Source organism: Sus scrofa, chromosome X, assembly GCF_054392235.1.
Source record: "Sus scrofa isolate SSC_HxYL_T2T_F1_AM1 chromosome X, Sscrofa_HxYL_maternal_Yorkshire_Landrace_v2.0, whole genome shotgun sequence".
NCBI lineage: Eukaryota > Metazoa > Chordata > Mammalia > Artiodactyla > Suidae > Sus > Sus scrofa.
Genome location: NC_139401.1, coordinates 107,731,658 through 107,748,983, shown reverse-complemented (window position 1 = coordinate 107,748,983; position 17,326 = coordinate 107,731,658). Strand labels below are relative to the sequence as shown.

Genomic DNA, 17,326 nt, shown 5'->3' with positions numbered 1-17,326 from the left:
ATAGCTCCGATTGGACCCCTCACCTGGGAACCTCCATATGCTGAGGGCGTGGGCCTAAAAAAACAAAAAAAAAAAAAAAAAAAAAAGAAAGAAAGAAAAAAAGAGAGAGAGACATTTAGGATAAAACGCAGCAGATATGGGGACTGGTTGGGTGACCTTGGTTCACTGTCTGGGGCTAACTCAAGTATTAGCATCATTCCTTCATTTGAGCTGAGCAACAGAGGCTGGGGAAGGTTAAATGATGTGTGCAAGGTCCCAGAGCTGGAAAGAATCCGATCAGGATTCTGTCTTTTAAGCCCTGACCTCTCCTGTTCATACTTCCCCAGAACTGCTGTCTGCCGAGTTCCTAGATCTTTGTGTGTAAATCCTCTTTCAGGAACTCGCGTCTTGCTTCCCCACTGACCGCTCCGCAGCAGGGAGTCATTTCAGGGACACTTGGAGTTCTTCATTGCTGGTCAGTGTCCCAAGGCTTTGCACCCTTGAGCTGCAAGACATTCTACTTCCGCTCTACGGAGCATTTTAAACAGCAGCCAGCAAGCAAACCCTTCGATCCCAGGGAGGCTCAAATGAAGAGTCCAGGGCTCTGAAAGAGTGAGGTCCGAGGTCAGGTCCGAGGCCTGACCACTAATGAGCTGTGGGATAGCATGAATCACTTTCTCTCTGCAAACTCCTCTCTGAGAACACAGGCGAAGGGAGCAAACAAATGCATAGTCACCCAGATTCAATAACTTCAGAGCCGCTTAAAATAAGTACATCTCCCAACTGTGAAAGGCTACCCGCTCCTGAATCTGTGGGGTAAACTGGTTTTTTGACCCCATGAGACACTCATCAATATTAGGGATTTTCCTTGAAACTTAACTGTTGGCTCACAGGCAGTGTGTCTCTGCTCTGCAGTTGCTGAGCACAGTGTTATCAGGCTTAAATGGCCAACCAGAATGCATGGGGATGTTTGGTTTTCTCTCAGACACTTGTGCTGCTGAGAATTTTGTTTGTTTGTTTTTTGTTTGGTGGGGCAGGGAGTGTAACTGTCTGTGTTCTAAAACCATCAGGAAGAGGAAAAATGAATGAAGAAGGTAAATGACAGTTTATAGGAAAACCTCACCACCCACTAAGCCTATCCTGTAGCCTGGAGGAGACGACAATGAAGAAGCAGTGGCTGTGAATGGCGGGCCCTGCCCCCGGAGGGTGGGATACCACTATCATTCATGCTTCGCACCCCACAAGCTGGGCGAGCCTGAGAGTGAGAAGGGGCCACTGGCGGTGCCAACTTGGCCAGGACCAGGGCCCAGCAGGGCTTCGGCTCCTGCTCAATAGGAAGGAGGGAGCCTGACTCTCCAGCCCACTCCCAGGGGCGGGGCTCCAGGTCACAGGCTTGTGCAGTGACCCGCCTGGGACGTAGAGGCAAGGCCGAGTCCCTCGACTCGGGGGCATGCCTGTCGGTCCCCTACCCCTCCCGTGGCTTCCCGAACAGCAGGAGGTGCCAGGCCTGAGGGCCCTGTGCCCTTCACCCCAGGGCTTTGGGCTCCTCCAGGGAGATGGCACCCCGGGGTGGTGCTTCTCTCTGGTGAGCATCCACAGCTCAGTCTGGCTGTGACGCGGTGGACTAGGAGGCCAGTGACAGGACACATCTCTCCCTGCGTGTGTGTGGCAAGGCGAGGCCTTGCCAGGGGCACAGTCCCTCATTGCCGCCACCCCCCCCCCACATCACAGCAGCACAAGTGCCCTGCAGAGGCCTTGGAGACGGGCAGGAAGAGGATGGGAAGGCCCTCTGCACACAGACGGGCCCTGGGCAGCTAGAGGAGAAGCACCACTGGCGGTGAGAGTGAGTCCACAGCCTCCGTGATTCAGTCAACAAACACCTACCTGTGCAAAGGCATCGTGAGCATCAGGAACTTGAAGAAGGTCTGGACCGTCCCCCTAGAGCGCCTGTGTTTGTTTATTTGTTTGTTTGTTTGGGCATTTTAGGGCTACCCTTGCAGCCTATGGAGGTTCCCAGGCTAGGGGTCGACTTGGAACTACAGCTGCTGGCCTACACCACAGCCACAGCAATACCAGGTCTGCGCCTCATCTGTGACCTACACCACAGCTCATGGCAACACCAGATCCCCGACCCACTGAGAAAGGCCAGGGATCGAAGCTGCATCCTCATGGATGCTAGGCAGATTCATTTCCACTGTGCCACAATGGGAACTCCTGCCTGTGCTTTTTGAGAGCAGCCAACCTGTGTCCACGCATCTCAGCACAACCAGGAGAGCCTGTGAAGGGGCTGAGGGGGAACAGACCCAGAACAGAAGGCTTCCTGGAGGTGGTGAGTTTGGGGTCTGGCTGTCAAGGAGAGCTCCGGACTGGTCTTCAGGGAGTGTGCCCGGCCACGTCCAACAGGAAGTAGAAACCTCTTCCGGCTGCTGTGGCCGTGGGTCCTTGCCCCGTCCCACCCCACCCCGATGATGGGTCTGCGCAGGGCAAGGACGTGGCCACTTCTGTTGACTGACTGGGAGCGGGGTGGGGAAAGAGAGCACCTCTCCCTGAGGAAATCTGAAATCCAGATGTCTTCCTCTCTAGACCATGAACGCGGGTAAGCCACGAGTCTTAGGACCTGCGAATCCCCAGCCCTTAGCACAACTCCCAGTATATAGAAGGTGCTCAGTCCATGTGAATGAATGATTGAATAGCTGGAGTCTGGAATATGTGTTCTCGAACTTCGAGTGGACAACCCAGCTTTTAATGACCCGAGAAGCCACTTTTCCTATATATACAAAAAATCTCTGCCTGCCTGGGAACATTTGATTTCAAATCCCCCAGGTCTGCCCTCTGGCCAGGACAACATGACTCGAGAGACTCGGGCTTTTCTTAAAGCCAAGGACCTGGAGGCCTTGTGTGCACTTTAACACGCGCCCTGTGGAGCCAATGTCCTCAGGGAATGCTGGCATCTTTTGAAACTCAAGTTCTCTCTCCTCTCAGAAGCCTTTCCTGAGAAAAGCCTGAACGCTATGACCCCACCTGCCTCTCTTGGCTGCGCAGTTGGGTGAGTCACTCATTATATTACAGGTAAACATGCTTGAGTCATAGAAACATGTGCAGCCTTTTCTCCCAAAGAGATGGTGAGGCTTTTGTTGGCCGAGATGGTAGCACCTGCTTCTCTGTCTCCAGGAATGTCCCCTCTGAAATGCAATGCTCACAGGTGTGAAGTAAATACTTGCTGATTGAGGGGAAGGCAGAGAAGTGATCTGGACTTTCAGGCATCTTCAAGCCCCAGACATTCACTTTGTCCTGAACCGATTAATTAATTAACCTGCAGCCATCACGTTGCCCCGGAAGCCGGATAGGCAAGAAGCCATCCTGTTTCAACTTCACATTAGAGGTCAGGAATTCCTGGTTAGACCCCTGACTCTGCCACTAACTAGCATGAACTTAGGTAAGCCAGTTAGCTGCTTTTGGCCTCAGTTTCTCCGATTAAAAAAAAAAAATACGGAGATTGCTACTTCTGGCCAAGATGGAGTGATAGGATGTCTATGTATCCTCCTGCATGAAACAACCCCACAAAAAGCCACAATACGAAGTAACAATTTTCAAGACACCATATATTAGGCAGAAAGGGACTGTGATCCCAGAGACATGGAAAGCGAACAAGATGAGCCCTATGAATGACCAGCTTATTTCTAAAACAGCTTTACTGCGATATGATTCACATACCATACAGTTCATCCATTTCACGTGTACAATTCAATGGTTTTTGGTATAGTCACAGACACGTGAGACCATCACCAATCTTCCAGTATTTTCAGCACCTCAGAACGAAATCTCACACCCTTTAGCGTTCTATCCCCTATTCCCTCAAGCCCTAAGCAGCTGCTAATGTACTTTCTGCCTATAGATTTCCTTATTTTGAACGTTGCAAATATATGGAACAATATAATATGTGGTCCTTTGTAACTGCTTTCTTTGACTCAGTATAATGTTTTCTAAGATGCAACCATGTTGGAGCAGGTATCAGTAAGCACTTCACTCCTTTTATGGCCAAATAATATTCCCTTACATGGAAAGAGCACATGATATTTATATATGCTCATCAGTTCATGGACATTTGAGTTGTTTTCACCTTTTGATTATTATGAATAATGCTGCTCTACACAAGTTTTTCTGTGGCCATATATTTTCCCTCCTCTTGGAAGGAAGATATTCTTTAATTGTTGGAAGAGAATTGTTGGACTGTATGGTAACTCTATGTTTAAACTTCTCAGGAACTACTGGACTGTTTTCCACAGCGGCATTTTACATGCCCACCAACAATGCATAAGAGTTCTGATTTCTCCACATCCTTACCAATACTTGTTATTACCTGACTTTTTATTATAGCTATCCTAGTGGGTATGAAGTGGTATGAAGTTCATTGTGGTTTTGGTTTGCATTCTCCTGATAATGCCAAGCCGCTTTTCATGTGCTTATTAGTCATTTGTGTATCTTCTTTGGGGAAATATCTTTTCATAACCTTCGCCCATTTTTTTTTTTTTTTTGGTCTTTTGGTCTTTTCCAGGGCTGCTCCCGAGGCATATGGAGGTTCCCAGGCTAGGGGTCGAATCGGAGCTGTAGCCACCAGCCTACACCACAGCTCACGGCAACACTGGATCCTTAACCCACTGAGCAAGGCCAGGGATCGAACCCGAGTCTTCACTGTTCCTAGTTGGATTCGTTAACCCCTGCACCACGATGGGAACTCCTCCTTTGCCCATTTTTAATTAGCTTATTTATGTTTTTATTATTGAGTTGTAAAAAATTCTTTATATCATCTGGATACAATTCCCTTATCAGATTAATGATTTTCAAATATTTTCTCCATTCCATGCATTGCCTTGCACTTTCATGCGTGTTCTTTGAAGAACAAAAGTTTTTCATTTTGATGAGGTCTAATTTATCTGTTTTTTTTCTTTTGTTGGTCATCCTTTTGGTGTAATAAATAAGAATCTGCTACCAAATTTAAGGTCATGAAGATTTATCCCTACATTTTCTTATAAGAGCTTTAAAGTTTTAGCTCTTATATTTCGGTTTTTGATCTATCTAAGGTTGATTTTTGATATATGGTATGGGGAATGATCCAATATTATTCTTTTACCAATGGCTATCCAGCTGTCTCAGAATTATTTTTGAAAAAATTATCCTTTCACCATTGAATGACCTTGGCGCTCTTGTCAAAAATCAGTTAACCATAGACACATGCATTTATTTCTGGAGTCTCAATTTTACTCTATTGCTTTATATATCTATCCTCATGCAAGAACTACACTGCCTTGATTATCATTGCTTTGTAGTAAATTTTGAAATTGGGAATTGGGAATCCTCCTACTTTGTTCTTTTTCAAAACCGCTTTGGTTATTCTGGGTCACTTGCAATTTCATATGAATTTTACAATTAGTTGCCCATTTCATTTTTTCTTTCTTTCTTTCTTTCTTTTTTTTTGGTCTTTTTGCTATTTCTTTGGGCCGCTTCTGCGGCATATGGAGGTTCCCAGGCTAGGGGTTGAATCGGAGCTGTAGCCACTGGCCTACGCCAGAGCCACAGCAACACGGGATCCGAGCCGCGTCTGCAACCTACACCACAGCTCACGGCAACGCCGGATCATTAACCCATTGAGCAAGGGCAGGGACCGAACCCTCAACCTCATGGTTCCTAGTCGGATTCGTTAACCACTGCGCCACGACGGAAACTCCTAGTTGCCCATTTCTAAAGAGAAGCCAACTGAAATTCTTATAGGGATTGCATCAAGTCCCTAGATCAATTTGGGAAGTACTGCCATCTCAACATTAAGACTTACAATTCCTGAGCATGGGATGTGTTCCTATTTATTTAGATCATTAATTTCTTTCAATAGTGTCATGTATTTTTCAGAGTATAAGTTTTATACTCGTCTCTTAACTTTATTCCTAAGTATTATGTTCTTTTTTTTTTTTTTTTTTTGTCTTTTGTCTTTTTAGGGCCTCACCTGTGGCATATGGAGGTTCCCAGGCTAGGGGTTGAATCGGAGCTATAGCTGCTGGCCTATACCACAGCCACAGCAACATGGGATCTGAGCCGTGTCTTCGCCTACATCACAGCTCATGGCAACAACGGATCCTTAACCCTCTGAGTGAGGCCAGGGGTCGAACCTGCATCCTCATGGATACTAGCCAGGTTCATTAACCACTGAGCCACGAAGGGAACTCCAGTATTTTATTCTTTTCGATGCTACTGTAAGTGGAATTATTTTCACAATCTTTTTGGATTGTTCATTATAAGTGTATAGATATACAATTTATTATTGTATTTTGGTCCTGTATTTTGCAACCTTGCTGAACTTTTAAATTAGCTATAATAGTCATTTTGTTTTCTTTACAGATTCCTTGAGATTGTCTACATGCAAGACCATGTCATTTCTGGTTCAAAGAAATGCAACAATATTCCATGCTTCTGGATTGGAAGAATTAATATTGTTAAAATGGCCATACTACCCACAGAAATCTACAGAATTAATGCAATCCCTATCAAGTTACCCATGACATTTCTCACAGAATTAGAAAAAATAATCCTAAAATTTATATGGAACCATAAGACCCAGAATTGCCAAAGCAATCATGAGGAAAAACCCCCTCAGGATGGGGGGGCATAACCCCCTCAGACTTTGGACAATACTACAAAGCTACAGTAATCAAAACAGTGTGGTATTGGCACAAAAACCAACATATGGATCAATGGAACAGATTAGAAAGCCCAGAAATAAACCCAGACACCTATGGTCAATTAATCTTTGACAAAGGAGGTAAAAATATACAATAGAAAAAAGACAGTCTCTTCAGTAAGTGATGCTGGGAAAGCCAGACAGCTGCATGTAAATCAATGAAGTTAGAACACACACTCACACCATACACAAAAATAAACTCAAAATCACTTAAAGACTTAAATATAAGACACAACACTGGAGTTCCTGTCATGGCTCAGCAGTAACAAACGTGACTAGTATCCATGAGGATGTGGGTTCAATCCCTGGCCTCACTCAGTGGATTGAGGATCTGGTGTTGCTGTGAGTTGTGGTGTAGGTTGCAGAGGCAATTTGGATCCTGCACTGCTGTGGCTGTGGCATAGGCCAGCAGCTCCAGCTGCAGTCTGACCCCCTCGCCAGGGAACTTCTATGTGCCACAGGGTACAGCCTTGAAAAAGAAAAAGAAAAAAAAAAAAAAGACACTGCACCATAAAACTCCTAGAAGAGAACATATGCAAAACATTCTCTGACATAAATTGTACCAATGTTTTCCTAGGTCAGTCTACCAAGGCAATAGAAATAAAAGCAAAAATAAGCAAATGGGACCTAATCAAACCTAAAGCTCTTGCACAGCAATGGAAATCATAAACAAAACAAAAGGACAACCAATGAAGTGGGAGAAAATATTTGCAAGTGATGCAACTTACAAGGGCTTAACTTTCAAAATATGCCAACAGTTCATACAACTCAACAACAAAAAAACAACCCAATCAAAAAAAGGGAAGAATACCTAAACAGACATTTCTCCAAAGAAGACATACAGATGACCAACAAGCACATGAAAAGATGCTCAACACGGCCAATTATTAGAGAAATGCAAATCAAAACTACAATGAAGTAGCACCTCTTGTGGGTCAGAACGGTTATTATCAAAAAGTTTACAAATAACAAACGCTGGAGAGGGTGCGAAGGGAGAAAAGGGAACCCTCCTACACTGTTGGTGGGAATGTAAATTGGTATACGGAAAACAGTCTGGAGGATCCTTTAAAAACTACAAATAGGAGTTTCCTGGTGGCTCAGTGGATTGAGGATCCAGCATTGCCACTGCAGTGGCTCAGGTTGCTGCTGTGGCATGGGTTTGATCCCTGGCACAGGAACTTCTACATGCTGTGGGTGTGGCCAAATAAAAATTAAAAATAGAGTTACCATGGGATCTAGTGATCCCACTCCTGGGTGTATATCTGGAGAAAACTGTAATTCAAAAAGATACATGCACCCAATGTTCATAGCAGCACTATTTACAATAGCCAAGACATGGAAGCAACCTAAACATCCATAAACAGAGGAATGGATAAAGAAGATATGGTACATATATACAGTGGAATATTACTCAGCCATAAAAAGAATGAAATAATACCATTTGCAGCAACATGGATGGACCTAGAGATTAGCATACTAAGTGAAGTAAGTCAGGCAGAGAAAAAGAAGTATTGTATTACATTGCTTATATGTGGAATCTAAAAAATTAAAACAAGTCAATTGATTTACAAAACAGAAACAGACTCACAGACATAGAAAGCAAACTTATAGTTACCAAAGGGGAAGCGGGGGGCATAAATTAGGAGTTTGGGATTAACAGATACACACTACTAGATATAAAATAAATAAACAACAAGGAGTTAGTGTATAGCACAGGGAACTATGTAAAAAATCTTGTAATAACCTAAAATGGGAAAGAATCTGAAGCTGTACACCTGAACTAATACAATATTATAAATTAACTATAGTTAGATAAATAAAAATTTTTTACAAAAACCGCACCTGGGGTAATAGTAGCCTTAGTTGGTGAAAACTTCATTTTCAGAACCCTTAGGAAGTCCCAGGTGAGGGTGGAAAGTCTGGGCATCATTAGGGTCCCAAAAGGGTGTTGATCATACTCAAGCGCAGAATGCAGATTTCCTTCCCAACATGGATGTACTTTATGATGCTCTACGCATGATCCAAGTAGCAGAATAAAATCCTTCACTTTAGAACCAACTGTTAATGGCTTTGGGGGAGAAATGAAGATGACAGCTGTGTGCTCATTCTGTACAACTCAGGATGGTATCTTGCCCATTCTCCACACAGTGATTACAAACGTTAAGCAGACAATTCAGTTCAACTAAGCAAGCCTGAAACCAATGCCTGGTATAGCCCATGGCTCCAGTTACCGCTGCCACATTCTCTTTCCTTTTCTTAAGAAAACACATCTGTGGCTCCATCACAAGTCTCTTCTTAAGACTTGGCATGGTAACCTCACCTTCTTCTCTCGTGAAAGAGACATCTTTCAGTACACACCCCGCCAGGTTTGCCTCTTGGACCCAGGAGCACAGAACATGCCATGTTGGGAAGGATGCTGTTTCTCTTTGCAATTATTTGAATTCCCCTAAATAATCCCCTGACTTTCTCTGAACTTCTCGGAAGAGAGACTGAAAGGATGAAGAGTGGGCAGAAACAGATGTAACTGTGTTGTCTCACACTAGGCTTATGACCTCAAGCCCATTTTCTTCACAAAGTGAAGCTTCTGCAGAATCCATAAGGGAGGGCCTGAAACAGGTTCTAAAGCACTTCTTAAAAATTCCCTGAAATAGGATTTACCAAATGTTCAAAAATAATTATGATGAATCACAATTGTGAAGAAATGGTTTTCTGTCTTTATTACAAAGTTATTTTTAAAGTGTTTCTTCATGAATCATATAAAATAGCTGATCGCAACATAAATTGTCATCTTCAGAACTATTTCTGAGAGAGGGAAACTCTGGGTTCAAAAACGGCAACCGATACTTCAATCAAAAAAAAAAAAAAAAAAAAAAAAACCGGGAGTTCCCGTCGTGGCGCAGTGGTTAACGAATCCGACTAGGAACCATGAGATTGCGGGTTCGGTCCCTACCCTTGCTCAGTGGGTTGACGATCCGGCGTTGCCCTGACCTGTGGTGTAGGTTGCAGACGCGGCTCGGATCCCGCGTTGCTGTGGCTCTGGCGTAGGTTGGCAGCTACAGCTCCGATTAGACCCCTAGCCTGGGAACCTCCATATGCCGCGGCAGCGGCCCAAGAAATAGCAAAAAAAAAAAAAAAAAAACCTATTTTCTGCACAGTGAAAGAAATGATACTGTCAGGAAACAATGTGCTTGCCAAGTGTAAATTTTATCATTATTTAATATTACTAGTCTTAAATTTTGATGCAATTCTAATCCCTAGTCAACCCGTAAAGTACCTGCTACAATGGCAAATCCTTACAGATTATTCAATTCTTTCCAGAAAAGAGGCACAATGTATCTTACTTTTTGAAACTGGAACCGAAAAAAAATTTTTAAGAGAGAGATATACTGATGATAGAGTCTATGGATCCTTTGTCCAGACTGGTTTCTATGCAGAGTGCCACGAGGAGCCCTGAATACTTTCCCAGGCATTGACACCGCATACCATTCCTTTGTTTAAAAGAAACGGCAGTATTTCATTAAAAAAAAAAAAAAAAAAAAAAGGGTGCTCTCTACTCTCAGGTCCTTCTGTTCTCATCACTACGTGAATATCAAGCATCTGGTCGCGGTGACACATTTGCAGGGCACGATGTTCTGGATGGTGAGGAGGGCGTTCGTCGCTTGTAGAATGTACTGAGATGCTCTCACATCTAGACCTCTCCCCATGTCAGCTGTTGCTCCCATCATGACAGCTGGCATTTCCAAGAGCACCCATCAAGTTGTATTATAAATTACACGTCTGTATTTCCCATCAGACTGTGAACTTGTTGAGGGTAGCGATATGCCTTTTTGCTTAGTATTATCTTTAGTATTTTCTAACAGGGTGCCTCAAACACTGTTATGATGATAAAGATAATGATAATGACTTTTTCTTTGGCCACGCCCATGGTATGTGGAAGCTCCCAGGCCAGGGATCAAACCTGTGCCACAGCAGAGACCCAAGCCGCTGCAGTGACAACGCCAGATCCTTAACACGCTGCGCCACAAGAGAACGCCGATGATGACAATAACAACTTTTATTGAGCGCTTACTCTGTACCAGGTGCTATATTCTATGTGAGTGACACAACTAATCCTCGCATTGACCCTATGGGGGAGGTACTGTCCCCAAAGTACAAATGAAGAAGTGAGTAACTTGTCCAAGACTCCACAGCTAACTTAGCTGCAGCAGCAGGATCAGAACCCAAGATGTCCAGCTCCGAATGATGCTCTTAACCTCTAAATGGCACGCTCTGCTCCCTAGAGCAGGTATCCAGTACTTTTCAAGACAAATGTTTGATTTTTCTCTGAACACGTATTGGATCTTAAATAAATTGATGAACAAAGTCTTTCAAAGATATTGCCCTGGGAAGCTTCTCTGGCTCAAAACCTTTCGTAACTCCTTCTTTGGGATTGTTTTCAGAGCCAGTTTATGAATCACAGAAGCAAAGTAGTCAATACCTTGTGATCACAGCTCATTTTTAAATAGAGACAGAGTTCTTCAGTTTGTTGAATACCTTATTTACCCAACATGTTTCTCAATAACATCTGTTTGCCAAAAATCATATCCTCCATTAAAAGAAGAAAGATTTGCTATCGTTGCAGTTGGTCCAAAAAATATGACGCAGATATTTTTCAATTAACAAATATTTACTGAGCAACTGCTTGGCCCCAGGGATACAAAGTCAAACAAGACCTCTCCCCTACCTTCAGGGAACACCCAGCCAGGTAAGGGAGACAGACAGTCCAGGGTAACGAGTGTTTGACAGGTGTAAGCACAGGGAGCCCAGAAGAAAAGCATCAGAGTCAGACTCGGGGCTGAGGACCAGCTTCCTGACAGAGGAGGTGAAGTCTAGCTTTAGTCCCCAAGACAAGCCATTGTGGCCACATCAGTAGAACCAGGACTCAGATGCTCAAGGTGGCTAAACTAACTGGGAGATTGTGTCTTTGGATGGGTACACCCACTCAGGTTTATTTTTAGAAGATAACAATCCTATCACTTTATGTTCACACCGGGTACTCAAGTTGTTTTTTGCTTTTAAACGAAACCTGGAAACATCTGTTGATGGTAGTTTGGAAGTTGCTTAATGTTAAATATGTTTCAGTGTCATTTGCCTTTGTTACGGAGCCATTTACAATTCTTCGAGTTTCCCTGGAGAATGTTGCTGATGGAGCAAAGAGAAAAGAAACTAACATCCTACAGAAGTCACTGTTATCATAAATCTATTTGTGTATAGCGGGCATGTGATGATTTGTTTAACAGATGAAGTAAAGAGTAAATCCTCAATACCGTTTTTCCCTAATTGAAACAAAATGTTTGTTTCCTTCCCTTCCCGTGGCCAACGTAGGACAGGATAACCCATGCGTGGAAGGAAACGGCTGACCTGGCAGGAGCTTATACTTTTCTCAGTAGATCAACTTGGGAGGACAGGCGCTCTGAACCATGAGCAGTGGGAGGTACGGTGATCCAAGAAGGGGTTGCTCTATCTCTGTGGCTTACCCCCCCTTCAAAACCAAACAACCTGGGGTCACACAAAACTGTCCTCAGAGAGGGGGAAGGGGGCCTGGGAGGTGGTAAGTGCTGTCCACCAGGGGTGGGCTCGGGGTTTGGAGATAACGAGAGATGGAGGGAAGTGCCATCTGTCCCCTCATTGCCTGCTGAGGCCAGAGCTGGTGTCCTGACCCTGACTCTGTGGCATCATTAAAGAGAGCAAGATTTAGGACACATAATGCAGAAGCGCAGACAAGGCCTGGAATGCCACCTGGGAAGAACACGCAACTCTGCGATTTGAGAGTGAAATGATCGTGGCGAGGAGGACACACTGGGCATTCAGGAGAAAGGAACACCAGGTGGGCAAAGGGCACCAAAGCAAACTTGATCTGCCTCACAACTCTATCTAGAGCTGGGCCCAGTGAGCTCAAAGAGTAAGGGGCAAGAGGGAGCTCCCGTTGTGGCTCAGCAGGTAACGAACACAATTAGTATCCATGAGGATGTGGGTTCCATCCCTGGTCTCGCTCAGTGGGTTAGGGATCTGGCGTTGCCGTGAGCTTTGGTATAGGTCGCAGATGCCGCTCGGGTCCTGCATTGCTGTGGCTGTGGTTTAGGCTGGCGGCTGCAGCTCTGATTTGACCCCTAGCCTGGGAACCTCCATGTGAGGAGGGTGCAGCCCTAAAATACAGACATACAAACAAAAAAGAGTAAGGGGCAAGAGATGGTAGGAAGGAAAAGATATCTGCCCACTTACCACTTGTTTAGTCATTTAGCACATGAGATTTTAAAGGTCTGTGAGAGCGAGCTGAAGGAGAAAAGAAAGTCATATAGTTCCTGCCCTCCAGCAGTCCGTAATCCCAAGAGACTCCGAGACTGTGCAGAACTTATGTGTTGCTGCTAAAATTTAGAACAGCGAGGGAAATGGTAAAACATCCTTCTCTAGATTCTCCAGAAGGTGAGCTCAATCCTCTCTGGAACGTTCTCTTGCAGGCTGATAACTCTACTTCTTCTAAGAGTCTGCAGAATCAGAGTCAATGCAAGGACGAGGGGACATTTGAAGAACATTTCCCCAAATCTTGATATCACAAGAGGATACCACACCTGTAGATTTTACAAAGAATGCAGGGATATTCTTTCAAGAGATTTCCTTATTGTGGTCCTAGGTCACTGGAAAATAAAAAATTAAATTCACAATTCACATTCAAATATTCAATAACCTACATGATGGTTAGTTTTATGTGTCAACTTCACTGGGCTAAGAGGAGTGCCCAGATTTTGTGGGTTTTTTTTTTTTTTTTTTTTTTTTTTTGTCTTTTTAGGGCCACACCCTCGGCATATGGAGGTTCCCAGGCTAGGGATCAAATCGGAGCTGCAGCCGCCGGCCTACACCACAGCCACAGCAACGCGAGGGATCCGAGCCATGTCTGCGACCTATACCACAGCTCATGGCAACGCCGGATCCTTAACCCACTGAGCAAGGCCAGGGATCGAACCCGCAACTTCATGGATGCCAGTCAGATTCATTTCTGCTGAGCCATGACGGGAATTCCAGAAGTGCCCAGATTAAACAGCATTTCTGACTGTGTCTGTCAGGGTGTTTCTGGATGAGATTAGCATGTGAATTGAAGGACTCCGTAAAGCAGACGGTCCTTCCCGTGGTGTGTGTGTGGGGGGCACCATCCAATCCATGGGGGGCCCGAATAGAACACAAAGTGGAAGGAGTTCATCCCTTTTGCTTCTTGTCTGCCTGACTGACCTAGGACAGTCATCTTCTGCCCTTGGACTGAGACTTACCCATCAGCTTGCTTGGTTTCCAAGGCCTTCGAACTTGGACTGCAGTTACACCACTGGCTTTCCCGAGTCTCCTGTTTGTAGCTGGCAGATCTTGGGACTTCTCACTTCCGAAATCATGTGAACCAGTTCCTCATCATATTACACCCCCCCACACACACACACCCCATCTCTCCTGTTGGTTCTGTTTCTCTGGAGGACCCTGACTAATACATTTATCTACTGTATACAGTAATGTTATTCAAAAATGTTTTTCTTATTAGGAGTTGAATGCATTTTGCAGACAAATTGCATAGAGAATATCCACATATAAAGGAAAACAACTCTGACTGAGGTAAGGTGAAGCTTCCATTTCTCAGCTCTTTCATCCATTCTCTTAGGAAACCCATGAAACACCTCATTCTGCAAAGTGCAGTTTAAAAACCATCAATGTAAAAATATTCTATAAAAAAATCACTGATTTTTCAGATTAGCAGGAAACAGAGTAGGAACCTCTAAAAACCCTGCTGCTTTGAGTAACATTTAAGAATATTTACATCACAGGAGAAACCGCCGTGGCGCAGCATAGACAAATCCAACTAGGAACCATGAGGTTGAGGGTTTGATCCCTGGCCTCGCTCAGTGGGTTAAGGATCCAGCGTTGCCATGAGCTATGGTGTAGGTTGCAGACACAGCTCGGATCTGGCGTTGCTGTGGCTGTGGTGTAGACTTGTGGCTACAGCTCTGATTCGAACCCCAGCCTGGGAACCTCCATATGCCGCAGCTACAGCCCTAAAAAGCCAAACAAAAAACAAAACAAAACAAAAGAGTTACATCACATAGTCAACTTTCAATTTTCTACTCAAAAAAGCGGAAACAATAGCACACAAAACCTCCAAATCTATAGTATCGAGCCCCAGAAAGCACGACATTATTTTCTGGGGTGGCACAGAGGATTTCTATTTCTCTTCAAATTCACATTAGGTCAGGGCTTCTTAACCTCAGCACTACTGACATTTTAGGCCAGGTGACTTTTGTTGCGGGGGGCTGTCCTCTGCATTGCAGAGATATTTGGTAGCATCCCTGGCCTCTACCCACTAGATGCCAGCAGCACACTCCCCCCCCCCCACTGGCCTCTACCCACTAGATGCCAGCAGCACACTCCCCCCCCGCCCCATTGAGACAACCAAAAACATCACCAGACCTTGCTGGATGTCCTCTGTGAGGCAAAATGGCCCCAAGTTGAGAACCACGGATAAAAAAACAGTGTCTGACTGAGCACACGAAAGTCTAGTATTTCAGGTGGTGTAAGTCATGCAGGTGGTATTTAAAGGGAGATGAGGATCATTTAGAACCAGATAAGAAAAAAAGGTTGACTATATTAGGTATTAGATCTGATAAGGGTTTTCATGGCACCCAGAGAGTCAGACATCCTTCAGCTTGGTTCCATGCAGAGGGACCTCCCCAACTAGCATCTCTTTTGTTGACCCTACGATGGCAGCTGAAATACACCAATTACCCTTTCTGTTCGGGAACACACTAAGTTACCATAATTCGTTAACAATGAGCTTTGATTATTAAAATAAGCATTTGTTGAAAAAGAATTCCAAGGAAAAGGTCTACGACCCAGTGTACAACTGACAGGGAAACTGAGGAAGACATAGTGAGGGAGGCCATTGCTGAGCGGGGCAGATCTAAGTGCTTACAGGATAATGATGAAATGAATAAAAGGGAAGAATATCTATTGGACACCAATAATGTCCAATAAGTGCTCGCATATATCCTCACAAAAACTCTGGAAGGTGGGTGTTACTCTCTCCATTTTTACCTGGCGACATTCTGAGGATTAGAGAGATTCAGTAATTTGTACAGCTAATAAGTGACATCTGAACCCATGCCATGAGGATTCTAAGTACGATCACCATGCTGCCTTGATAATGAAACTGCCAGAAAAAGAATGTATCAACCAGGGTCTAATCAGGAGAAAGAAAAATTGCAGGACCTATTTGATCAGAGAGAATTTAATATAAATTAAAATACTGCATGACTCTACCTACTTGGGGTAGTAGAGTAATCAAATTTATAGAAGTAGAAAGTAGAATGGTGGTTGCCAGAGGCTGCAGGGAGGGAGGAATGGGGAGTAGATTTTTACTGGGCATAGCGTTTCACTTTTGTGAGATGACGTGTCCAGGGGATAGAGGGTGGTGATGATTGCATAGCAGTGTGAATGCACTTGATTCCACTGACCTGTACACATAAAATGGTTTAGATGGCAAATTTTATGTTATGTGTATTTAAAACATTTATTTTTATTTTTATTTTGTTTTGCTTTTTAGGGCCGCACTCGTGGCATATGGAGGTTCCCAGGCTAGGGGTACAATCGGAGCTACAGCTGCCGACCTGTGCCACAGCCACAGCAACGCCAGATCCGAGCTCTGTCTGTAACCTACACCGAAGCTCACGGCAACGCTGGATCCTTAACTCACTGAGCGAGGCCAGGGATACAACCCGAAACCTCATGGTTCCTAGTCGGATTTATTTCCACTGCACCACAACGGGAACTCCCATCTAAAACATTTTTAAACAAATAAAAAAGGAAGACATTTTAGACATTCAAAAGGTGAAAAAACTCATCACAAGCAGATGTGAATTACAATAAATGTTGAAGGATATCCTTTAAGCAGAAGGAAAATGACACCAGATATAAATATGGACCTGCAGAAATAGAGAATATTAGAAACTTCTTAAGTATATTTTTTCTTTTTTCTTAAATCTCTTTAAAAGATCGTTGACTATTTTAACAAATATAATAAAAATGTATTGTGGAATTTATAACTTCTGTATAAGTAAAATATATGAAAACCCTAGGATTAAGGCCAGGAGAGGGGAAATGGAAGTGTACTATTGTAAGGTTTTTATATCACTTGTAAAGTGATAAAGTATCACTTCAAGGTAGATTATAAGTTAAATATCTACATTATAAACCCAAAGGCAATCACTAAAATAAAAAAAACAAAAATTCCAGCTAAAAAGCTAACAAAAGAGATAAAATGAAAACTAAAACATACTCAATTAATCCAACATAAATCAGAAAAGGAGAAAACTACAGATGGTACAGAGAAAAAAATAGCAAGATGAAAGACCGAAACCTAGTTACATCAATAATCACCTTAAATATAAATGTTCTAAACATCTTGTTAGGGTTAAAACAAATAATTTAGGAGTTCCCGTCGTGGTGCAGTGGTTAACGAATCCGACTAGGAACCATGAGCTTGTGGGTTCGATCCCTGGCCTCGCTCAGTGGGTTAAGGATCTGGTGTTGCCGTGAGCTGTGGTGTAG

The 17,326-nt window shown here is 43.9% G+C and overlaps 1 protein-coding gene across 1 annotated transcript in view; it reads right to left on the bottom strand.

Moving 5' to 3' along the window:
* Positions 1-10,745: 10,745 nt before the first annotated feature.
* The window catches only part of LOC106507028 (uncharacterized), an 88,148-nt gene continuing 81,567 nt past the window's right edge, over positions 10,746-17,326 (bottom strand). The window contains exon 6 of the mRNA XM_085006985.1: positions 10,746-13,383. Within this exon, the coding sequence (XP_084863111.1) occupies positions 13,381-13,383 (3 nt within the window). The 3' untranslated portion in view covers positions 10,746-13,380. The remainder of the gene's footprint in view (positions 13,384-17,326) is intronic.